The sequence below is a fragment of the Podospora pseudocomata genome, chromosome 5 (assembly GCF_035222375.1).
Source record: "Podospora pseudocomata strain CBS 415.72m chromosome 5, whole genome shotgun sequence".
NCBI classification, from domain to species: Eukaryota; Fungi; Ascomycota; class Sordariomycetes; order Sordariales; family Podosporaceae; genus Podospora; species Podospora pseudocomata.
This window is the reverse complement of record NC_085889.1, coordinates 2,756,180-2,779,346: the sequence shown is the minus strand read 5'-3', so window position 1 is coordinate 2,779,346 and position 23,167 is coordinate 2,756,180. Positions and strand designations below refer to the sequence as shown.

General features: G+C 51.0%; 10 protein-coding genes across 10 annotated transcripts; 6 read left to right on the top strand and 4 right to left on the bottom strand.

The window, feature by feature from the left end:
- The first annotated feature begins 65 nt into the window (after nucleotides 1-65).
- On the top strand, nucleotides 66-1,355 carry QC762_0082900 (uncharacterized protein). The gene is made up of 2 exons (XM_062883940.1): nucleotides 66-817; nucleotides 865-1,355. Exons 1-2 carry the CDS (start codon nucleotides 390-392, stop codon nucleotides 1,250-1,252), a joined length of 816 nt encoding a protein of 271 aa, XP_062742347.1. The 5' UTR covers nucleotides 66-389; the 3' UTR covers nucleotides 1,253-1,355.
- A 2,259-nt stretch (nucleotides 1,356-3,614) lies between these two features.
- QC762_507400 (uncharacterized protein) lies at nucleotides 3,615-4,005 on the top strand (the record flags this gene model as incomplete). Its single annotated transcript, XM_062891163.1, has 2 exons — nucleotides 3,615-3,812; nucleotides 3,880-4,005. 2 exons carry the CDS (start codon nucleotides 3,615-3,617, stop codon nucleotides 4,003-4,005), a joined length of 324 nt encoding a protein of 107 aa, XP_062742346.1.
- Nucleotides 4,006-5,325: 1,320 nt separating this feature from the next.
- Nucleotides 5,326-5,967, bottom strand: QC762_507410 (uncharacterized protein; the record flags this gene model as incomplete). The annotated part of the gene is made up of 2 exons (XM_062891164.1): nucleotides 5,326-5,713; nucleotides 5,765-5,967. The coding sequence occupies 2 exons, from the start codon at nucleotides 5,965-5,967 to the stop codon at nucleotides 5,326-5,328; spliced, it is 591 nt and encodes a 196-aa protein (XP_062742345.1).
- A 102-nt stretch (nucleotides 5,968-6,069) lies between these two features.
- Nucleotides 6,070-6,651, bottom strand: QC762_0082870 (uncharacterized protein; the record flags this gene model as incomplete). Its single annotated transcript, XM_062883939.1, has 2 exons — nucleotides 6,070-6,516; nucleotides 6,580-6,651. 2 exons carry the CDS (start codon nucleotides 6,649-6,651, stop codon nucleotides 6,070-6,072), a joined length of 519 nt encoding a protein of 172 aa, XP_062742344.1.
- A 1,434-nt stretch (nucleotides 6,652-8,085) lies between these two features.
- On the top strand, nucleotides 8,086-8,706 carry QC762_507420 (uncharacterized protein). The gene is made up of 2 exons (XM_062891165.1): nucleotides 8,086-8,338; nucleotides 8,395-8,706. Exons 1-2 carry the CDS (start codon nucleotides 8,126-8,128, stop codon nucleotides 8,623-8,625), a joined length of 444 nt encoding a protein of 147 aa, XP_062742343.1. The 5' UTR covers nucleotides 8,086-8,125; the 3' UTR covers nucleotides 8,626-8,706.
- QC762_507430 (uncharacterized protein) lies at nucleotides 8,644-11,190 on the bottom strand. Its single transcript, XM_062891166.1, has 2 exons — nucleotides 10,507-11,190; nucleotides 8,644-10,447 (listed from the first exon to the last, which is right to left on the bottom strand). Exons 1-2 carry the CDS (start codon nucleotides 11,034-11,036, stop codon nucleotides 8,734-8,736), a joined length of 2,244 nt encoding a protein of 747 aa, XP_062742342.1. The 5' UTR covers nucleotides 11,037-11,190; the 3' UTR covers nucleotides 8,644-8,733.
- Nucleotides 11,191-11,289: 99 nt separating this feature from the next.
- Nucleotides 11,290-14,145, top strand: QC762_0082840 (uncharacterized protein; the record flags this gene model as incomplete). The annotated part of the gene is made up of 5 exons (XM_062883938.1): nucleotides 11,290-12,180; nucleotides 12,226-12,530; nucleotides 12,579-13,036; nucleotides 13,092-13,341; nucleotides 13,576-14,145. Exons 1-5 carry the CDS (start codon nucleotides 11,496-11,498, stop codon nucleotides 14,143-14,145), a joined length of 2,268 nt encoding a protein of 755 aa, XP_062742341.1. The 5' UTR covers nucleotides 11,290-11,495.
- Nucleotides 14,146-14,487: 342 nt separating this feature from the next.
- Nucleotides 14,488-15,816, bottom strand: QC762_507470 (uncharacterized protein; the record flags this gene model as incomplete). Its single annotated transcript, XM_062891167.1, has 4 exons — nucleotides 14,488-14,966; nucleotides 15,014-15,078; nucleotides 15,130-15,247; nucleotides 15,306-15,816. 4 exons carry the CDS (start codon nucleotides 15,814-15,816, stop codon nucleotides 14,488-14,490), a joined length of 1,173 nt encoding a protein of 390 aa, XP_062742340.1.
- Nucleotides 15,817-17,965: 2,149 nt separating this feature from the next.
- QC762_507475 (uncharacterized protein) lies at nucleotides 17,966-18,350 on the top strand (the record flags this gene model as incomplete). Its single annotated transcript, XM_062891168.1, has 2 exons — nucleotides 17,966-18,281; nucleotides 18,346-18,350. The coding sequence occupies 2 exons, from the start codon at nucleotides 17,966-17,968 to the stop codon at nucleotides 18,348-18,350; spliced, it is 321 nt and encodes a 106-aa protein (XP_062742339.1).
- A 1,190-nt stretch (nucleotides 18,351-19,540) lies between these two features.
- On the top strand, nucleotides 19,541-21,427 carry QC762_507480 (uncharacterized protein). Its single transcript, XM_062891169.1, has 2 exons — nucleotides 19,541-20,593; nucleotides 20,653-21,427. Exons 1-2 carry the CDS (start codon nucleotides 19,748-19,750, stop codon nucleotides 20,989-20,991), a joined length of 1,185 nt encoding a protein of 394 aa, XP_062742338.1. The 5' UTR covers nucleotides 19,541-19,747; the 3' UTR covers nucleotides 20,992-21,427.
- The last annotated feature ends 1,740 nt before the right edge of the window (nucleotides 21,428-23,167 follow it).

Below are 23,167 nucleotides of genomic sequence, written 5' to 3'. Positions count from 1 at the left end.
TCAGCCTCAACTGTAAAAGGGAATCCGTCTGAAGAAAAGAGGCAGACATCTCTGCAGTCGGTTTGGTTGGTCCGACCTGCTCTCTGTAGAGATTGATCCCCCTGCCGGTCGCAAGTCCAGACAAAACTTGACACTGCACTGCCTCCACAAAAACCGTTCCGCAAATCAGAGTCAAGCTAGAAGCTGTATCTCGACCGCCTTCATGCAAGTCTAAAGCTGCTCAGCCCAGCTCGTGATGTCCAACACGCCCAATTTTTCCCAGTCTTTCACTTTTTTACTTGCTATATATTAAGCGACTCAAACCTAATCTTCAGTGGTTTCAGCTTTCTTCCACTCTGTAAGCATCAACGAGGCTGCTTGGTTGACGTGTTAATCCTCAGAACTCCAATATGGATCCTCTCAGTATCACAGCCGGCATCGTGGGTATTGTCGCACCAACGCTGCACTGCGTGCGACTCTTGGTAGAGGACTTGCAGAACATTGCCGACGCACCTAATACCGTGAAGGCGCTCACCAACAATCTCCAATCAGTGGAACTTGCTCTTGACTCGTTGGGGGCTGTGACGGACTCGCAGTGGGAATCCCTGGGCGATGCTATTACTACCCAGTCGAAAGCTACGATAACTTCCTGCAAAACTTCCTGCGAAAGGTTCAAGACCTCTCTCGATCGCTGGACCCGGCACAGCACAGATGGAACGCTCTCCTGGCGAGACCGCGCAACTCTGGGCATCTTCAGACAGGACCACATCAAATCCATATCGAAGCAGCTTCAGCAATGCAACATCACGCTGACCTCTGTAACGAGCATTGCAACCTTGTAGGTGAAAATTTAGGCCCAGACGGATAGGCACTAATGAATCCTAGACACAGCTCCCTGCAGCAGGCTCAAGCAGCCGAAGAGATCAAGACGATAATATCGACGAAGGAGACGGCGGTTAACAATGCGATCACAGCGACAAACGATCAGTCGGCCGAAGTTAGTGCTCAGCTGGTAGCGCTTACCCTAGCAGAGCCGGGCGAGGGTGAAACGGACGCCGATCAGGCGAGCGCGACGAAGCAGGTTGCGATGGAAAAGAAAGCACTGCATGAATCGCGCATGCTGTTTGAGGAACTGCTCTTCGTGATCCAGACAGCAGCCGCAAATGCCCGAGCAGACCAGGGAACCACAATCACCTTTGGAAACAATAATAGTGGCCAGCAAGTGGGAGTCAACAGCGGGACTATCACTGCTACATTTGGCCGAAGGGGGTAGACTTTGTATATTTGTTCCTCTTGCTTGCTCTGCTGTGTATTGAACAAGCTCGAATCTATTTACACAACCATTTATTCTCTCGTAATGCAAACCTGACCGCCGGTTCGGAACTCTGCAGCTTCGAAATAGGGTCATTGTGACAAGGGCTGTAATATCAGGGCTTGGAACTTCATGGTTCAATTCAGGCTTATAATCTTCAATGGCCTCGAAGGTCTGTGATACCGAGAAGAAGAAGGAAATACAGTCTTGATGATCCTGAACGCGTATTTTATCCTCCCTTGCCTGGCCCGTGCCCTTGTTGGCATCAGGCCGCTGCCAAGTCCTCCGATATCTTACAGAGCCAGTGGGCTTCCTTTGATAACCATCATGCCTTCTGATTGTCTGCCTCACTTTGACGACTGGTTCACAACGTGTAGTTACCCCTCCTTGCGGTGGTATCGACAGTGTTGTTGGTGGTGGTTGCGAGTGGTTGGCTTTTGCCGTGTGACAGTCATCGACTATCCTAAGCTAGGTTTCAAACCGTGGTCATCCGCTCAATGTACCGAAGTACCTATATTTTTTACCACCCGTTTTATTTTCAATTTTTGTTTTCTGTCGGCGCTTACATGCTTCAGGTTCATTGGAAGACTGAGGGGTGTGAATGTAGAAGATAGGGAGAGAAATCTTCCTCAGTTTTTGGCAGTATGTCTTTCGAAATCTGCATCGGATTTCCCTGGAAATGACAGTCTGGATGTTCTGTGATGTCCTGCCTGTCCCAGCTCGCTGACCATGGGCTCGCTGTTTAGCAATCTGTTAGTAGCTACCGTCGTGTGATGGCCAAGAAAAAGCGGGTGAATGGAAAGTAAAAACTCACCACTCTGATTACCGGGGAGCGCAGATGTTGACAAGGAAATATTCATCAAGCCCCTCGTTGGCTGTCATCCATGACACGAACGGCTTAGGTCCAGGGCAAGGTGAGGGGAAGTCCTCGTCGGGAATCTGTGTGGAAACCGGAACGCTGCTATTCAAACGCAGAGCATGCGCACGAATCATGCCCGTATTCGTCACCATGGGCATCTTTGAAACAAAGTATTTATCTGGCTGAACGGAACCACGAATATTCGGGACGGCCAGGCTGTAGTGCTCAAAGCCCCAAACGTGAGGCTCAGCTTTTATGAATTTTGTAGATAATAAACAACTTCAGGCTTTGCCCACGGCATCGTATTGTCCGGCCATGGACAGTTCGGCTGGGTCGACATCGTGTGCCATTAGGTAGCCGGGGAAGCCCAAACGGTTTCCGCTCGTGCTATTAGCAATGGCGATAGTCTCAGTAGATACGACAAGGGACCACACGAGTGGTAGGGTCAGAGCCGCTGCCAAAAGCAACACTGCGAAGATGGAAAGGGGCGTATATGAAGCTGTCAGCCACCTTCCATCGGCGAGAGCGAATAGCTGGCGGGCGCTCAGTGTCTGTTTGGGAGTACGTCGCTGAGAATAGACGACGGCGGCGTGAGCCAGAAGAGCGAGTATGACGGCGATGGATATGAGCGTAGTGACGGCATTGAGTGTCACACGGCAAAAGCCAACCACCCGCAACCACGGCCAGCAACACTGCCGATACCACCGCAAGAAGGGGTAACTGCAAGTTGTGAACCTCTCGTTGAAAGCGAGGCAGGCAATCTGAAGGCATGGCGGTTATCAAAGGAAGCCCACTGGCCCCTGAGATATTGAGGAACTTGGCAGCGGCTCGAGGCCACTGGGCACGGACCACCTGACGATGGATAAATACGCGTCTCTGAGATCTGTTTGTATTCCTAGACGTTCTTCTTCCTCATCACGCTCTTCGAGGCCATTGAAGATTATAAAGCCTGAATTGAACCATGAAGTTCCAAGCCCTGATATTACAGCCCTTGTCACATTGAGCGCTTGGATCGCAAACAGAAACTGGGGGCCTTCGTTTGTGTCAAGAGCAGGATATCCTTGCGAAAATGCTCAGCCATGTTCAATTGCTGGAATACGCCAGGTTGCATGAACTCGCCTTGAGGATATACTCACGGTGAGCAATAAGCAGGCAATGCGCGGGTCATTGACAACTCATCGCGGGGATGAATTGGCGCCATCAGGACAGGACCCTGGAGCCGAACGGAAAAGGCGAGATTTGGGGTGGCCCGTTACAAGTGCAAGATATTGGCATGTCTTAGATTTGGAGATCTACACATCCTTCTAAGGTTGTTAAGCTGGGGCGATATGCAAATAAGAATAGCAGAATTTCCTCTTGAGGAGGCACTGTCGCTCAGACATCGGTTCATCTCCCAGCCCTCCAAGTTCCTCCGGGACTCTTTCATAAATTCGGGCCGGTCTCTTGTCTTGCCTATTACTCACGATGACCGTATTCAACAACACCTCGCCGACTCCGTTGACCCTAACCCAGGTCTCCGTCCTGGACTTTTTCGTCCCCGGCTCTACTAGCATCCTTGCCGCCATCGAGCTGGTTCTGGCTACAAACAGCTACTTCCGTCCCCTGTTTCTCTGCATGTTGCTGGCGTTCCTGAGCACACATGTTCGCAGATACGTCTGGGGTGTGGCGGAGACTCACTTTGGTTCGTCCCCTTGCCGGCACATCTTCTAATAGTTAGCAGCTTGGATAGTCCATATTCAGTATTCCAGTCAAGTGTACGATATGGCTGCTCTCTGGTTTGCCTCTCAACCATTCGCTCACAGGGCTCGGTCATCCCTGCACTACTCTCCTCGGAACGGGACGTTTTACTTCATGAGTGCGAGGCCAAGGTATATGCTCTGACCTCCAGAAGACTGGTAGTTCCTACTACTGATCCTCGTTTCACAGGACGTACGGTTTCGCTTCCGATGTTTTAAAGGCAGACCAAGTACCGAATTAGCAAGCGGCCGATTCCCGCTATCCTTTTAAGAAACGTCAAAGGAGTGTCGCTACACTATCTTCAAGCCGGGGAGCTAGGGGATCCTCGTCTTCTCGAGAAACTCTAGGCTATATATAACCTACTTACGGAAAATGGTATCATTAGGGGATCCAGCGCTTTATAACTTTCTATATGCTAACCGGAGGATCGTTACTCTTGACTTCGAGTTTTCCTATCCTCTTCCAAGTGATATAACGAATGCGGATAACTTGGAGACCTTGAAAGACGAGATACAAAACGGCTGGCAGGCACAGCATCCCAACCCCGGATTGGGCTTCAGAGCGCGGCCTTTAAAGCCCCCCACCCACCATTGGGGCGCCCGAAAAGAAGCCGACTGCGGTGCGTTTTGAGGACTGGTGGGGCGGTCTCCCGAGGCCATCACGAGTAGAGGGGGTAATGAAGGACCTGGCTATCCTACGGGTTCACTTACGTTGGGTGACTTTTCGGTAAGGGCGGTCCTGTAGGGATACCCGAGGGGATTTAGAGCGCGAGCCTTCTAATTATACCAATATTATCTATAACATTAACTAGTTTGATTGTACTCCGGCGAGGGAGAGGAAATTTGCCTGGAGCGGAGAGAGGCTGCGAAAGGTATAGAGGCAGGTGTTGTTAGTAGCGGCATTATCTAACTAGAAATAGCCAGCAATACCAATATCTATACTAAGGAGTTGCGATCGTCGAGAAAGTGGGCGATAACGGCCAACAAAGAGAATCCATTAGGAGAGGTCCAAATGTCGAAGGATATATGGAACTTGGTGATGGCCGTTGCCAGCAATTGCTTTAGTAGGCGACTCTCCCGGGTATACCGCTCCTCATCCGACGACGACCAGTATGGCCCAGTCAGCGGGGAGCAGTTGATCAGCCACTGGGAGGCGCTTATAAATATCCTTCTCTTACAAGGCCTTCCTGCAAAAGTGATCTACCTCACGGTAATGAGGGAGGCGGCAATAAGCATCCTTATTTTACTCTTCTCTATCTGGAACCGGCGGATAACCGTGTTCTGGATCGCTCGTCTGATCGCTGTCGCCGATAGATTATACAGAGAAAGAGACAGAGAAGAGTGGTGAATTAGAGCATGCTACAAACACTTAAACCTATTAAACATTGTTCCTCCAGTGCCCCTCCTTCTCACAAACAGGTCGCCATATCTCCGGAGCGCTACTTGGCCCCCAATCGGCCTTCGGCCATGAGCCGCTCGATCTCGATGCGTGCTTCAGAACGCGCCTCGGCCACACGCCTCTCGGCCTCGCTGCGCTCCTCAGCCACACGCCGTTCCATCTCGATGCGTGCTTCAGCCACACGCCGTTCTATCTCGATGCGTGCCTCAGAACGCGTCTCGGCCACACGCCTCTCGGCCTCGCTGCGCTCCTCGGCCACACGCCTCTCGGCCTCGCTGCGCTCCTCGGCCACACGCCTCTCGGCCTCCTCATACGGATTTTGCTCTTGATCAGTAGCCTCCGTTGTAAATTTGGTTGGGTTGTGTAAATGGCGAGCTTTGCGGAAGATAGCCCGAAGTCGTTCGAACGTTATGGTGATCGTGGGATTCCTATTGGCATGTTAGCTCTGTTGTGTTGCCCGAAATAAAGAAACGACAAACCTTGTGACCCCAGCAGCCAACTCAACAGTCGAGGGGCGACAAAACGCTGTTGGTACACCAGCCAAACTGACCAAGTCAGAGAGATAGAGATCAACCTGTCCAACAGGTTGTTCAACAAGATCATCATCATGGTACAGTTCAGAATGCTGTACCCAGTCGCTTGGACTGCCCGTTACCAGCAGACTAACCCACGCCTTTTTCATATGGGGATATTGAAGATCAAGGATCAGAGCGACTCGGATCTTGCCGTCTGAGCAGTTGATGTATTGGCGCGCCTTCCTTTCGACATGTTTCCGTGGCTCGCTCTACGAGACCTCGCAAACCAAAGATGGCAGGGCGCCCGCCTGGCCGAGCGAAACATCGGCTTGTTTATGGATCTTCCTTTCGTATAGAATGTTAAAGGTACCCCTCTCTTCGACAGACTGCATTAGGCGGCGAATCGTGGGATCATCCGTGGTGGCAATACGCTCTGCAAGACGGTTTTTGATGTAGTCTCGAAGGCCAGCTTGAACCTGATAATGGAGCTCGGATTCGCCCATGATGTCGATATGTACGGTACTAGATTCGTAGTCGTACTCGAATCGGCGGATTTTTCTTTCGTCGAGTGCGATCAGTCGGGTGTCCAGTTGTTCAAAAAGATGGTCGAGTCTGTCTGCCTGCCACTGGAAGCTAAGAATCGACTCGCTGCCGCGGTGGCGAGCGCTGATGATGTATTCGATGACCTCCTCAACCGTGGAAACGTCTAGCCAAACCTGTGAGGTGTCAGCATCTGCCATCTGTGCAAGGGAGAGAGAAAAAAAAAAGGGGCGAAGTACAGGCTCAATATGACCGCTACCCGGCGAAGCAAGCGGCCTTACCGGCAAAGCGGGGGGGCTTTGCGACGCCATTGCTGGTGTTAATGGGGAAACAGGTTGGGGAGGACTGGAGGGAGGACGAAAAGGGAAGAAGAGCATGCTTACCTTTGTACAAATGAGTCCAAGCGCCTTGGTCACAGGTGTGTCCAAGCGCCTCCTTATCCACGTGATATATGTGGGTTTGATGTATTGTTCTGGTTTTAACGGGATCAGATTTAAATATCTGCTTCTCGTGCCCCAAGGAGCCCCATTTTCTGGACCAATGATATCCCCGTTCTACATGGTGAGCTTTCTCGTTCTCCGTTCTGCGGATAACAGCTGCCTTAAAACGGGAGCAACCTAACGGAGCTTTGCAGCGTTTCGCACCGGATTAGGAAACCTCCGCTTTTTGCACTGATTTACTTCCCTTCCATAGGTGTACAAGCGAACACTTTGAAGATTAAATGTGCTCGTGGAGAGACTTACCCTATCACAACCGCTCGATAGTGGTGGATAACACGGCTTGGGCAGGCGTGCCATTGGAGTTGGTGTCAGGAGTTACCGAATGGTCGCCCTCCTTTTCAAGTCAGTTAAACGCTACGGTATAGTGAGAAAAAAGTTGAGCAAAAATGTTAAGACTTCCATTGATTTGAGCCGCTTACTGCACAGCACACCCTATTGTTCATATGCATGCCTGGCTCCCAATCTTTTCTGTTGGTGTTCATTCAAGTTGCAGGGATACGCAGAGCTGCATTGTCGGCAAAAGAGACTCTGTCGAAGGGCCGCCATTCCCAAACTCCAAACCACAGAGATAAACTGACTCAATTCTAAAACTCTCTTTAAATGCAATTACTTGATATTTAACTGACTGCCCGACTCCAGCTTTAATGTTTTAGCCTATCTACAGCGCCATCTTCTGCCGTATCTCTCTAGGACCTGTCATCGTTGCCACCAACCTCCTGCTAGTATGTCTTTGTTGGCAGTTGATGTGAGGGCAGCGTATTGCGCAGGGCAAAGGCACCAGTAGGTGATAGCTGTATTCGTAGGATCTTGATCTAAAGAAGTAGAAGAGAAGAACGTCGTGCCAAGTAGCATTAGTTTCCTTATTGATCTGCGGCCAAGTTCAGCAGAGCGGTGCATGCTGAGAAGCGGGATTCGTATTCTTACCGAAGCTTGGCGAAGTTCAATAGGGCGCTTATAGTTTAGCTCGAAGGTATAAGCCAAAGGCTATCTATCTTGCCTTGTCCGAGTGCGAAGGCTTAAACAAGAAATGGCTACAAGGTAGTTGCGTCACCAGTTGCGTTCCACAGGACCGCACTTCCTCTGACTTTGACTGACAGATTTAGGGAAATATCAGTCGAAATAAAACGGGTACGGCGTCAGGACTACCGATTGCTTCAAGTTGTGCTGGACATCACATCGCAGCCTTTGCCGATGTCAACGTACTTGGCAGAGTTAGTCAGCAAAAGTCTCCACCACCTTCCGCCTGCCCCCACAAGCTTAATTCGACATCAACACAAATCACAGAATGCCTGCAGAAGACGAGTCCTCTCCCCTTCTCCCTCGACCTTCATCCTCTTTGCAAACCCAAACAATGGCAAGCAGTGCGATTTTCTGGAAAGTTGCTGCCATTTCTGGTGCGACCGCTGTCGGCTTCGGGGCCTTTGGAGCTCACGGTCTCAAGAAGCGGATTGCAGACCCCGCGAAACTAGCGAGCTGGGGAACTGCTGCCCAGTACCAGGTAATATATCTCTCCGATATTTCTCCCGGCATATGTTAATTCTCGCGCTTCCAAAGTTGATCCACTCCGTCGCGCTGCTCATGGCTTCCGGCAATCCAGTCGCCGCCTCACTCTTCACTGCCGGCATGACAATGTTCAGTGGATCCATCTACGCTTTGACGTTGAACCCTGAAAAGTTCAAGTTTCTGGGCCCGGTCACGCCAATCGGCGGAGTCTGTCTCATTGCTGGGTGGTTGGTGTTGGCTTTTGGCAAGAGGGGAAGTCCTCCCAGGTTCCCGAGATTTTAGGTATCGTGATGCTCACAAGGCGGAACTGGAATTACTAAATAAATCATCTCAACTCTGACAAGGGAAAGATCGTTGCTATGACATGTGTCTCGCCAAGCCCGTCATTTCTCATAGTCTGAAAGTCTCGCGCTGCATCATCTCCTCCTCAAAGACCCCGGCAATATCCAAAACCTTTGCATCATACCCGCTCGCGCTCAAGATTGTGATGCCAAAAGGCATCTTCCGCTCATCACCTTCTTGTCCCCACAACCAAGTCCCTGCTGGTACCGAGACACCACACAAATCTACCACATTTGCACAATGCGTAAAAGTCCCCAGCTCACTATTCAATTTCAACGGATCAGCCTCCATCTCCTTGATGGTGGGGTGCTGCGTGGTAGTCGGCACCACGAGAACATCTACCCCACCGTTTAGCACATCAAAGACACCTTGCACCTCCCTTGTCAGCCGCGCCTGAAGAGCCTGGTCGCGGAACGCATCGTATACCGACGGGGGGTTTGACATGGCTTTGTCAAACAGCTCTCTGATCACAGGATGCATGTCGGGTAAGTTGGACTGTAGGAACCGGTGGCCAATGCAATGAATGCGCTCGTGTAGGAGACTTCCATCGTAGAGGAGGTCTCCAGCAGCAGAAAAGGGTGTGTACTCTACTTCCTTGAGCGTACCTCCGCATGATTGCAGTGCTGAGACGGCAGAGGAGAACAGCTCCCGGTATTCTTTTTTGCAGACTTTTAGGATTGTTGGTGGAGGAACGGCAAAGGTGAACCCACCAACACGCGGGCCTCGGTAGTCAATGTGCCATGTAGGAAGCGTATGGGGAAGTTTGGAGTATGGATCCTCCGGGTCATGATGTGCAATGACTTGCCAGACTTTGCGAGCCTCGGTAATAGAGGGAGCAACGACGGTAATTGTGTCGAGCGTGCGGCAGGCCGGGACAAGACCGCGAGCGGAAACAGTCCCTTTGGTGGGCTTGAAGCCAACGATCCCATTAAATGCAGCTGGGACTCGACCACTACCAGCGGTGTCTGTTGCGAGACCGAACAACACGAGTCTCTCCCCGACCGAAACACATGATCCAGAGGAAGAGCCACCGGATATGTGCTTGTCGCTAAAGACACTGTGGGGGGTTCCATATGGGGAGCGGCAGCCAGACAGGCCAGTGGCCAGCTGGTCAAGGTTCACTTTGCCGATAAACAACGCGCCGGCATCGAGCACACGTCGGACTGCTGTAGCGCTCACTTGAGGAGTGTATGCATAACTCGGACAGGCCGCTGTTGTTGGCACTCCCGCGACATCGATGGTGTCTTTGACCGAGAAGGGAATACCATATAATGGTGGTAACGCCTTTCCCTTGTACTTGTTGACTAGCTTGGTTGCTGCATGCAGCACGTTCGCTTCGGGCTCAAGGTGAATCCAGACCGCTGGATCCACTTCTTTGTACTGGTTGATTCGTTTGTACAGAGACTTGATGACTTCGACGGGGCACCGGATACTTTGTCGGTAATCAGTCAACAACTGGTCGACTGATGGAACGCTTTCGTCTGGAAGGAAACCGAAGCGAGGTTCCGAGTCCTCGTGTCCCATGGGTGTTGCAGGCGGCGTCAGTGCCAGCCCTTGGGTCAAGGCTTTGGCTGATGCTCGATCGATTGCTTGGAAAAAGTCTGGGCTGTTGCCGACGAACCCAAACAATCCATCTTGCCCCGAAATAATGTCCAGTGATGTGGTCACCTGCTGAGCATCGAACCCCTGCGTGCAGTCCTCCAACACAATGCATTGATAGCCTCGGTCAGCACATTCGCGCAGTGTTGTACTGACACAGCACCTGTTGTGGCAAAGGTCAGCGACGGTTTCTCAACAGCACTATGGGAATGGGTCAAGTACTCTGTTGTTACTCCCGCAAATACTAGATGGGTTATTCCACGTGCAAGCAAGATCCTGTGAATATTCGTGCCCCAAAAGCTTCCTTTTCCTGGCTTGTCAATGACTGTCTCATCCGGCCAGGGGGTGAGTTCATCCACGATATCGTGGCCATATTCTCCTCGGACGAGGAGCTTGCCCATGGGTCCCTGATCACCAATTCCCAGACTATGGTGACCGACCGGGTTGGAAATTTGACGGAGCCGTTTGGCGGCAGGAAGATCAGCAAGACCCGGTTCATGTCCTTCACGCGTGTGAATTACATGCCCTCCAAACGATCGAAAGGCGTCAAGCAGTTTCTTGACAACAGGGACAATTGCGCGTGCTCTGGAAAAGACGGCGTCGTTGCCACATTGTATGGAGCCGAAACCACCGGGGTCAACAAAGTCCCGTTGGATATCGATGATGATCAAGGCGGTCGTTGCTGTAGGACACTCGAAGGCATAGGGTTTGGCATCTTGCAGAGCCAGAGTGGTCTTGAGTGCTGGTGCCATGGTGGTGCAAGTCGACCAGAAATGGCTGGCTCAACTTCGAGGGCGCAGTCTTTGCCAAACATCTTATCTTGCAAGAGCTAACCGTTATATCTGACTTATCTGGTAGGAGCAAGAGATTTGAATGGCCGGCGGTGCGGTCTGTGGGGCCGCCGGTCAACACAACACACTTCCTTCCTCGTGGTCGGTCAGCCGCACCTTATAAACACATCTCCGATGATAAGAGTTTCCCCGCACCCCACAGCGTCTGTCCAATCACTGTCATTACCACAATGGCAAAGATGAACACAGGCATCGCTTATGTTATCTTGACCCGGCGGCCATCTCTGCAATCTTTTGGCCGCCGGCGCCCTTGCGGGGTTGCTATCATCATCACCAGCAAGACAGTTTCACCATGCCGGATGGCGGGCTCAACCGTGGGCTTCGACGGTATCGTCGATGGCTCGGACATAAATTGGCATCATGTCTCATCTCTACAATTCCCAAGCAGAGCAACACTGCAGTCTTGGTTACACCCTTGCCACCATGACGCTCCACGAAAGAATCAAGTCCAAAACCACCAGGCAAGGTTGGGTTCTACCTCGTCAGACCACTTCCTTTGCCGACCCTGGAGCCTGGACCAACGTTGACTGCGATGTCACCCCCCTCAATCGTCGGACCTGGTCGGCATGGACCATGTTTGGATACTGGTTCAGTGATGCACTCAACGCCCAAAGCTGGATGGCACCCGCTTCCATCATCGCTCTCGGGCTCACCTGGCGTGAGGCCATTGTTTGCATCATCTTTGGCAGTCTCGTCTGCACTGTTCCCCTGGTGTTGAATGGCATGGTCGGTGCTCGGCTTCATATCCCCTTTCCCGTCGCCATGAGAGCCTCGTTTGGCTGGTACTTCTCTCGATTTGCAGTAGTGACGAGGGCTATCACGGCCTTGTTCTGGCATGCTATTCAGACTTACACCGGATCGACTGCCATGACACAGATCATCCGATCCATTTGGCCATCCTATCTCGATATTCCCAACAACATTCCAGATAGTGTTGGAATCACCACGCAGGGAATGATATCGCACTTGATCTTCTGGCTAGTGCAGTTTCCTATCCTGCTCATCCCGCCGCACAAGCTCAAGTGGTTCTTTGTAGCCAAGTGTGGTAAGTCAACGACTCTTGATAGGAATCTCTGCTAATTACCTCTAGTGCTTGTCATCACTACCTCGGTTGCCGTGGTCATCACAATGACGTCCAAGGCTGGTGGTGCAGGGGATATCTGGAACCTTCCGTATGGTGTTCATGGCACGGATAGATCATGGCTGATCTTGTCTTCTCTGTCCTCCATCACCGGCGGCTGGGCAACAATGGCGACCAACATACCCGACTTCACACGGTATCTCAAATCAGACAAGGGTGTCTACTGGCAAGTTGCCTTTTTGCCAGGCATCCAGCTCATGCTGGGACTCTTCGGCATCATCTGCTGCTCTGCTTCCAAGGTTGTTTATGGAAAGGTACACGCACCTTCTTCCACAATTCGGCTCTCGGCTGACGTGTTCTAGTACATGTGGGATCCTCTCGAAATTGCTTCTCACTGGGACGGCCCCTCTGGTCGGGCTGGCGCCTTCTTTGTAGGGCTCTGCTGGGTAGTAGCCCAGATTGGTACCAATCTTTCTGCCAATGTCATCAGCTGTGCCAACGACATCATGTGTCTTTGGCCCAAGTACCTCAACATCAGACGTGGAGTTATTATCACGACAGTAATTGCGGGCTGGGTCATGCAACCTTGGAAGATTATCCACTCTGCTCAGTCTCTCCTCGCATTCATGGCGGGATTGGGGATTTTCCTGGCACCGATTGCAGCAATGCTCAGCGCAGACTACTGGGTTGTACAAAAGCAAATGTATGACATTCCGGGCCTATACCGAGCACATGGAAGGTACCGGTTCAACAAATGGGGTACGAACTGGAGGGCAGCGGTGGCATTCTTGATCAGTGTCGTGCCCAGCATCCCTGGGATGTAAGTGTATCTGCTCAATAAAGAACTGCGATGTGACTAACAAAATCACAACTAGGGCTGCCTCTGTTGACCCGTCGATCAAAGGCACGATTGGGGACGCCGATAAGCTTTATTTCATGTTTTATTTCTGGGGATACACAAGTGCGTTTTTGGTATATATTGGCCTGAGTTATTTTTTTCCTGCTCCAGAGACACATATTGCCGCAACGATTTATGAAGATTCGGACATCATCTCAGCCGCGGAGGGTTTTGACAAGGGCGATTCCGAGCTCGGGGATGAGAAAAAGATGGGTGAGAAAGAGGTTGTGAGTTCTGTTTGAGAGCAACCGAGTGAATTGACGGGGGTGGAGTCAAGTGAATGGCAAATATTGATCTAACAGTGCCCAACTTTTCATAAATGCATATATTGTGAGACCCACATCAACTGCCGCGCCAAGTTCTTCCCATCACCCTCCCCACCACTGGTTTGATCATCCCGACAACCAACCAACACTTGCCAATTTTCCCACATCCTCTCCTTGCCCATGCATCGCCATCAGCATTCCCAACGACGAGTCCCCTCAACCAGGGAGGTCATCCCGGGCGCGCCGGTCAATATCGTGCTCAAAGTTGACCAGCCCACAGGTCGCACCGTGTCTGGACTTGTCAAGGATGTGCTGACCAAAGGGGAACATCATCGCGGCATCAAGGTCAGGCTTGTTGACGGTCGCGTCGGGAGAGTACAGAGCATGGCATCTTCACCAACATCATCAACCGCTGGCGCTGGCGGCGATGACGCGCTACCAGACCAGGGAGCTCCAACAACCGAGTTTGACATCAGAGAGAGAGGTGGACGTAGGGGGAGGGGAAGATATCATACTGGGCCGACAGATTGGCGGGAAGAGGAAAGACCCTCGGAACAGGTTGGACTGGATGCTTACATCAAGCCCGCCAAACCAAAGCGTGGAGGAAAAAGAAGCGAGTCAGCGACAGCAACTGCGGACACTGCACAGTCATTCGACGAATTCTCTGTGGCGGGGCAGCAGACATCCACTTGTCCTGTTTGCAACGACTTCAATGGAGATGCAACAGCCATTGCGCACCATGTGGCTAGCCATTTCGATGATTAATATACTCGATATCCTCTTCTCAAGATCTACCGCCTGCAAATGCAATCTTGACCGTCATCTCAGCACCTCTCCTGGTACCTGGATCGACACTGTGTCCTCTTGGGCCGGATTTTCAAGGGAGCGTTGGCGCCACCTGGCCATCTGCCTCAGGATCGCATACCGATCATTAAACGTCCATATATTCTGGCTTTTCATCAGCATCCATTTGGCCATAAGAATCTGCCCTTCTCACCTGCCGATTCGTGACGTGTCGGAGCCTTTTTCAAGTCGCAGCTGGGCTCATGTAGCAGCGTGCGCCGAGTTTCTTCGTCCTTTTTACGCACGGTTTGTCATCGTGCCCGCTCATCGCGGGACTGGGTTCCGCCCAACAAAGTCCAACGGGCTCTGCGGCCTATCGGTAGTATGTATGCTCTGTGGACTTTGTGGACGGCTTTGCCCGTAGTTGGTCATTTCGAAGCTGTCAGCATCGTCCTCTTCGGACTTGTGCTTGCGCGTTAATGACTGCACGGGACTTCCGCTTGTCAGGGTGTCGTCCAAACTATCGGCCTCTTTAACATGGGGCGTCTTTTGAGAATACAACGCGGGTGGCGACTGGATTGGCAATGCCAGAGACATGACTGCAGTTCTACTGAATGTTGACCGCGCAAGCCTGGGCTCTGACATGCCAGCTGACCCATATTCGTATGTCTCATATCCGTGGGGTACCTGGCCGCGGCAGGTGCCTCTGGCGAGTGCTCGGAGGATGGGAATGGATGCAGCCATGATGCAGATAGCTGCTTCGGCGTTTCCCCAGATCAACAATGGCACACTGGCAGCTAAGGCTATCAGTCAATTATGGGTGCTTTGAACAGCAGATGTGGGTAGTTACTTGGATCGGTCCCATTATGAACAGCAGGGAGAGTGGCAGACTTGATACCAGCTGCTGCGCCTGCGCTGTGGTGGTTGTCAGTCATGCCTTTTCTCTGTGGGCAGAGGGGTGCTCACAAAACTCCCATGCTCATTGCAATGATAACGCCAACTTTTTCTTTGATACTCATTTCCAGGCCCCACAAGAATTTCCATGGTAAGAACGCCAGTACAACGTCAATCGCAGCTGAAAATACTATGAAAACAACTCGGTCAGTATTGCCTGCTGCTCTGTTTGAGGGGGGTTCACTTACCGCACGAAAAAATGTTGTATCGCAACGACACCTCTACCGGAACACACCTCCCCCTCAAGTTGATATCAAGACAGCTTATCCACACCATGACTGCACTTAGCACCAGCGTCCCCGTCAACGAGATCAGAATGGTCCAGACACCAACCCTCACCCAGCGCTCGGGGATTCTAAGCAGTGTCAACGCAAAGCTCGTTTTGCCCCATAAGTTGGCGATGATCAACAATGTTGAGAGAACATTCACTCTGATCGGAAAGAAACCAAACTTTTCCATTGGGATGACTTGGCGTCCGTATCCCAAGCCGACAACGTCAGAAATAAGACCGGCCTGGGCAGCAAGGAGGACCCAGGAGCCTAGCAGGAAATAATCATCCCACCACAGGCCACGGTTCTGGCAGTTCTTTAGGTAGAGACGCGTGAAGAGGAAGATGGCCGAGACTGATATAAGGAGCCAGACGGTGACGTTGAGCTGGGGCCCGTAGTCAATTTTGGGTTCAAGACGGAGCTGGTTCATTGTGGCTGGTATGGGTGGAGACAGATCAGATCAAATGGAGCCTGAAGGGAGGGATTATTCAAGATCAAAGACGAGGAACAATTTGCTGGAAGAGGAAGATCGAGTCGGGTTGAGCTTGGAGATTGATTGCAGAGAGAAAAGCACACCGGGACAAGAAAACACGGCTCGGGTAGACTTTCCGAAGCTTTAAACTATTCCAACTCTCGTTCATTCATCTGAATTACTCATTGTCAAAAGGCCCCAGGCATGTTCTGTACCCAAGCTCCACGTCTCAGATAACGAAAAAGATGCTGGAGCATCGGCCAAGGCAAGGATCTGACATGTGCAGCCAAACAAGAAATGTTTGAGAGAAGGAGATCGTTCTGCACGGCGATCTGAATGGGGAACATATCTGTCCAACAAGTGAAGTACACGAGAACCGCAGGTCCACCGAACCCCGTCGTCTGATGTGGTGCGTGTAGCCCCTGGAATGTCATGTCTTGTGGGAGATCTTGCACTCCGCACGGACAGCCAAAAAACAACAATCTGCGCAGAAGCAGTTGATAGACTGAATACCTAGGTATGTTGAACTGAGGCTCCGATCTTCTTTTGCGGTTCCCGAGTTCTGCAAACCGTGCTGAAACTGCTGTCAGTGCCTCTTAGTATGGATAGATTTAGCCAAGTCGTTGTGGATGCAATCTCGAAAGATGTTGAAGGGGGAGCTTGTTGCCATTCCGCCTTGACGTCGCATTGTCCCCACACCCGTTGGACCGGGGAAGAAGGGGGTGGAGACAAGACTGTTCCCGAAACAGGGGTGACCCTGCGCATGTTTGGCTCCCAACTCCCGGTTCTGCTCAAAGTGCTGAATAAGACGTGATAGATGGAAGAATCCGGGCAAGGATGAAGATTGTTAGTATCGGGTCAACTGATATACAAGCTTTAGTCAGCCTCGCTTCTTCTGTGCTGCTTTTACATATGGCAGGTAAGGTGTCTATGGATCATCTCTTCTCCTTCCTGAAATAAACATTCCGAGTTATTCTGCCTTCCACGCTTGGTCCTTTATCTATCCTTCCACTGAGTGCGATCACGTAGGAAAAGGCGTTGAAGTCGGAGTCGGCCAAAGCCAGCTACTCCTTTTTGTTTCCATGTACCTTGGTTGACCCGTCCCCATCAAATCATGCAAAGGCATTCAGTTCATGACACTTACGTTTCTCCTTCGTTTTCTTGCAATTCGAGTCCCCATCCTTCTGTGCTACGTACTACAGAGAAGGATCATGGCCTGTCTGCAAATATAGCATCCTGAACATCACATGGTTCTTGATCCCCAATGTTGGTTATGGCAAATTCCAGCTGGTTTCATTGATTCCCGTCGGCATTCTCCGCCGGGCTTGTCCAACCGCATGTACTGACTTGATCCAGTTAGTGTGCCTAACAAGATAGTTGAGATTGGCAATGCTGTCCTTTTCTTGATCTTTGATCTTTAGCTGGACCTAAAATCTAGGCATAACACACAACTTTAGAAAGATGCGTCTTCCAACAGCTGGTAGTACAAGCGAAGAAAGCAACTGACCAAGTAGATATTGACCATACGTGGTAAGGTCAGCGTGTGATTTTACAATGTTGCTCATCATGTATATTGATTGGAGACCAGGGTAGTTGACATTCGGGCTCACCGTGGCACCGCATACACAGTACAAGCGCAGGATCCCTCAGCATGACAATGTGTTATTACTGTTGATCCTCTCTTGGAACAAACTAGTAACTATTATTGCCAACGGCACAGCACCGTCTTTAGCATGAATCAAGGACATGGTTCCACAAGGGACAGGAAATGTCTATCACCTTCTAATTGCAGCAAACGTTTCTCCAACAGCACCTCGCTCTGTGCAACAAAGGCCTGACGTTATCAAGCAATTCAGTCAAACGACTTGATGGGTGGGCTGGATCAAGATTGAGTAGGATCATGAAGCCTGGACGAAAATGCCAACAACTTGATGAGAACAATTCCCAGATAACGGACGAAAACAAGAACAGGTGCCCAAGGCTTTTCTATGAGTAGCCCTAATCATTCCTCAGAAAGTGGATTCGTCAACTCAAGGTCAACCAGCAGGCCCAAAACCCAACATTGCAACAGTTAGATACTCAAGATTTCAACCCCTGAACCATCAACATGAAAACTACCTGGCTGTCTTTTGCTGCCTTTGCACAGGCTGCGATGGCCATGCCCGCCACCGAGGTTAAGCTTGAAGCCAAGGACATCGAGTTCAATACCACCGCCGCGGCCGAAGCTGCTCTCTTGGCCTGGGGTTGCGTCCACAACAATGATGCTGGCCGTTGGGATGATCCCATGAAGCCTAGCGGCAGACTTGCTGATCTTTGCAGCCGTGGTGGTGGATGCCATCAGGCAGCAATCGGACGTATGTGTGTCCATGGTGACACGGGACAGTGTGGTTGCGCTGTTGCTAGCGCCGAGGAGTACGAATCCTGTGAGTCTTCATTGAAACTAGCTCTTGGTAAGTTGTATTGCCATGCTAATATTCTCACAGGGAGTGTAAACTGGTGGTATGTTTCCATATATTTGATGAGCCGATGAGGTGATACAACTGCTAACAATTCTCGCATTCAGGCTTTGGACCACCATTCAGTATGGTGGTCTTTCTGTTACAATCACGCGTTAGTAGTGGAAAGCAATGGTCATGATCATGTGTCGACACAACAGGCAAGAAGTTATGATCAGTCTCATACTGGCCACAATCCACATTGCAGGCGAACTAATTGGCAACAAGTATTTTGAACTGGACGGGTCTGATGATCTCTCTTTGGACTATTTTCGGTTTTCTTCTCTCACAGTCTTTAACTACCTAGGTACTTACACCACTTTGTACTGATATCTTCACAATCGTTTCAACTGCAGCATGTCCTTGGTCATGGTGTTTTTCTTCATTTGCAGTGTCAAGCTACCTAGATGCCTATTCGCTTCCCTGACTTGACACGAGTTGATCGATGTTCTATTCTATACCTTAGTCTATCTGCTGTTGCCTCATGTTAACATCTAAAAGAAGACGTTTTGAGGTTTCTCAAGTCCCTGTCGATGATTCTAAAACCTGGTCCTGTCTTTGATCATCATGGTCCTTTTCGTTGGTTGCACGTCAGCCGCCACGCTCAAGTAATACAAAGGCCATGGTTGAAGCTTTGGGAAGAAAGATAAACCTCATCAACAACCACATCATCTCCACTACACAAGAACGCCCAAGAAACAATAGTGCTGCTTTGAGGCCCAACGAGCCGTGCGTACCATGTGTTTTGTCTGACCACCAGAACCGAATTTTCACGAAAAAGAGGGCCAAGGTCGGTTGGTGACATGGGACGCATTCTGCGACCTATCGGGCATCTAAACCGAAGCAGAGTACGTGTGTTACCTAACATGCCTTCAAAAACAAAGCACAGTCAGTACGTGTAACGTCTATTTCGGTTGCACACACTACCAGCAATGCATCTTATTCTACTCCAGTCAATGCTTGCGAGGCGCCCGCTACCATCTGGGATGCAACTATGGTTAGGTCTTCTCTGTGGACTCGCTTGTCGGACCTTGCAGGAAATACTATGCAGGGCTGTCCACTAACGGCCAACAAATAGGTAATGTTACCTTCTTTGCATCTCTTGGAAGTAAGCAGGACACCACAACTGGCATACTGCCACGTTATTTGCCAATAGACAAGATAGAACATGTAAAAGAAAGTTGCCGCGGCCGGCAAGAAGACGTGATATCTGGGATACCTGGTAAGAATTGGGCAAGGATCGGCCCACCTGTCAGAACAACCCCTGAATCTCACCACTTTTGCCTTTTGGATGACGAAAGCAAAAATAGTATTTCAAGACCATCTTCTCCAGCTGTTTGTGTTTTCTCTGCACTCTCCATCCTTTCTTTCTCATCCCTCAAGCATCTTGCAACATGCAGCTCCTCTCCGCCCTTCTTTTCACCGCCGGCCTTGCCACAGCAACTCCTCTCAACATTCCCAACTATGCCCAAGCTGCCATTGACTCCGGTCTTGCCCTCAAGGGTCTGAATGCCCTCGCTACTCTCAGCGCCCTGACTCGGACTGGCGGCACCTGCACCCCGACCAAAATCAAGTACCGTCGGGAATGGCGCACTCTCTCCAAGGCCGACCGCCGCAAGTTTGTTGCCGCGGTCAAGTGTCTTCAAGGCAAACCCTCTGTCCTTCCCAAAGACGGCACGGTCCCGGGAGCCATCACTCTCTGGGATGACCTCGCTTATGCTCACGCATGGCGTACATTCTTCGTTCACATGAGTGCCACCTTTTTGGTTTGGCATCGCTACTTTCTCTTCACCTACGAGACCCTCCTCGAGACAGAGTGCGGGTGGACCCAAGGGCTACCCTACTGGGAGTGGGGCCTGGACGTGAACAACATGAGAGGCAGCCCCCTTTTCGACGGCTCCGATACTTCCATTGGCAGCGACGGAGTGTTTGTTCCCGGAAGGCCAGACTTCATTCTGGACATCATTGGCGGGCCCGATCCCGAACCCATTCGGGTTGTGTTCCCTCCCGGCACTGGCGGCGGATGCGTCGAGAGCGGTCCGTTCAATGACACGGTGGTCAGGCTCGGGCCTTTCCCTCTCGATGGGACGCCTTGGACCAACGAGACGGTCTACGGCAATAATCCTAGGTGCTTGGACAGAGACTTGAACACGAACCCTCTCCAAAGGTGGTCTACTTTCCGCAACAGCACTGAGCTTATCCTCGGTTATGACAACATACGGGAGTTCCAAGGGTTCTTGGTAAGTCTGCCTTGTCCTTTCGGGCAACCCGGCGATTGAAGTTGCTGACAAGACAAAAGGAGGGCGACCCCAGAGTGACAACGGAAAAGCCCATCGGCATTCACGGAGGTGGCCACTGGGGCGTCGGCGGCATCACTCGTGATCCAATCATCTCACCCTATGATCCGGCCTTTTGGTTCCATCACAATCAGTTGGATCGAATCTATTGGATCTGGCAGAATCTCGACTTCAATAACCGCAAGGATGTCTTTGGCACGGGCACCTGGGGCAACTTCCCTCCCAGTCCCAACGTCACAGTGGAGGACTTTATTGATGTCTTGCCCCACCAGCCGGCCATCAAGATCAAGGACAGCATGAACACTGTCAGTGGGGCGCCCTTCTGCTACGTGTATGTGTAAACAGGTAGAATGATTTTACAATACGAAGAAGGGATGTGGTAATCATATCTCCCGCCTGTTACTCGTTGAGACCTTTTGTCTATGTAGGCGTGGTTAGATTGGCTTTGCAAGCTACCTTGCCTCAGGTACACTCATGATACAAGGAATTTTGAAGCTGTGAGCAGAATTTGATGTCCTATATAGAAAACAAAACAGCGTGCGTGGCATCGGTCCAGTACTACAAGAGTAGGTGTGTCCAGATATGCGCAGAGCTCCCTTTCAGGTCTCGGTCACCAGTTGGATAGGCCCGAGGACACGCAAGGTGGTAGGTGACACGCGGCTGCTAACAGGCGTCCTGTACAAAGTGGCGAGACACCAGAAAGCAGGGCGTGGGGGCACGGTCGTGAAGGCCTGGAGGAAAACTCAGACTATCTACCCATTTGACGGCCAACCATCTGACATTTTGGTATGAATGATGGTGTGATTTTATATTCTAGATGTAGACACGTGTGCGGAATTGATGATAGTGTGTTGCTTCTCGAGAAACAGTGATGGTCGTTGTGAGGCGTCGAGGAATACCTACACGAAATGTAATCACGAGACAATCGTCAAAGAATCCGTAAAACTCCGTTTTTAAGCCATACGGTGCTAAACCAGACAGAGATAGCTTTCTCATGCACATGTAGTAGAATATTGGCAGACTTGTCTTAGCTCAGCTGATATGATGATATCCTATCTCATTGAGAAGCACACCACCCTCACGGTCTTCATCAATAGAAAGGCTCTTGAATGATATCCACGACCTACCTTGTTAACTGCCGCCATCTGATATTTGGTTCTGCGTTTGAAGCCATGTAAGGTAGGAAAGGTGTAGCAAAGCACATTGGACTTGGGCGAACGTATAGGGTAAGTTCTTGGTGCTTGTGAACTTGTATTTTGCACATATCTGGTATCATGACGAGCACACACTACGTCACCGTCCTGCAATAGAAACTGCGAGAGGGGCGGGTGATGCCCTTTGGGGGGGTCATGGGTTATGGGATTTCCAGAATCCTGCATGATCAGCTCAGCTCAGATAGAAAATGCGACAGTCTTGCGTCTCGTCCGCCCATGCGACGTGGGATGTTGACAAATTGTGTGGGTGAGTTAAGGCCGCGAGGTAAGCTGTTGTCCGGATCAAGCATAGTCAAACTTGTAGTCGGGTGGTTGAACAGGAGCTGCTTTGATGGTGTGATGTCTGAGATGAAGAGTGTTGCGTGGAGGTGGACCGGAACATGTAGCGGCTAACAAAACCAGATCAGATGAGACCAAGCTGCCAATCTTTCTGTCAAAACGAAAACAGAAAGATGACCACCACGGATGCTACTTGGGTGTTTGGCCATTCGACCTCTGTTGCAAAGGTATCAGGGCAGCTGTGAAACGGTGATTTATTCCGCGCGATGTGAGAACTGACGACAGGCCCAGGCCCGATACGAGGAGGGGTCTGCTGTCGATATGTTGCTGGGCTGCTGCGGGCTCGGCTGAGACACCGGTGAAGCGTGGAAGAAGCGTCAACCGTCCTCTACTATCGTGGCTGGGGAGGGAGTGGGTGTCCTAGCTGCATGCATCTGCGTTGGGGGTGGTCTGTATTGCCCCTTGATTTGTTGATGAGCACTCCAGACGGATCACACTCACACTCCCCACACTCGGCAGCCAGTAATGGATGGCTGGGAACGCGCAAGAAGGAGGTAGTCTATGCGGGACGTCCAACTTGATTCAAGGCATGGTTCGTGTAGGCAGAATAGCAGCTGCAAGATGGACGGACACTGCAGTACCGCTCTCGCATCGACCTTCTCAGCGGATGTGCGATGTTCAGGGAGAAGGTGAGGGGACGGACGGGAGTGGGGGTGTTGATGCGGAGCAAAGTCACCGGGCAAAGAAGCAAGAGTCAGATGGAATGTGTGGGGAAAGCAAAAGGTGGTTGAATATCAACAACGTTGGCATGCAGGTTGCGAAATGCATCATGCAAATCCGGGGAGTAGGGATGACGAGGGGTGCAGGGTGTTTTGTGCATATGTCCATGAGGCGCCACCGGGTAGGTATCAGTCACCTTATCGGCAGAGGGCTCAATCCAATCTTCAACTCGCCCTTTCCCGGAAAGGTGTTTCTGCCCTGCAAAAAAATGTTTTTGCTGGGATTGTTTTGTGGCGGTGAAATT

Coding starts and splice junctions, on each gene's coding strand:
- QC762_507430 (XM_062891166.1), bottom strand. CDS start 11,036: ATGGCACCAGCACTCAAGACCACTCTGGCTCTGCAAGATGCCAAACCC. Junction 10,448..10,506: donor TTTGCGGGAGTAACAACAGA/GTACTTGACCCA, acceptor TTGCCACAACAG/GTGCTGTGTCAGTACAACAC.
- QC762_507420 (XM_062891165.1), top strand. CDS start 8,126: ATGCCTGCAGAAGACGAGTCCTCTCCCCTTCTCCCTCGACCTTCATCC. Junction 8,339..8,394: donor GAACTGCTGCCCAGTACCAG/GTAATATATCTC, acceptor GCGCTTCCAAAG/TTGATCCACTCCGTCGCGCT.
- QC762_507480 (XM_062891169.1), top strand. CDS start 19,748: ATGCAGCTCCTCTCCGCCCTTCTTTTCACCGCCGGCCTTGCCACAGCA. Junction 20,594..20,652: donor GGGAGTTCCAAGGGTTCTTG/GTAAGTCTGCCT, acceptor ACAAGACAAAAG/GAGGGCGACCCCAGAGTGAC.
- QC762_0082900 (XM_062883940.1), top strand. CDS start 390: ATGGATCCTCTCAGTATCACAGCCGGCATCGTGGGTATTGTCGCACCA. Junction 818..864: donor GTAACGAGCATTGCAACCTT/GTAGGTGAAAAT, acceptor AATGAATCCTAG/ACACAGCTCCCTGCAGCAGG.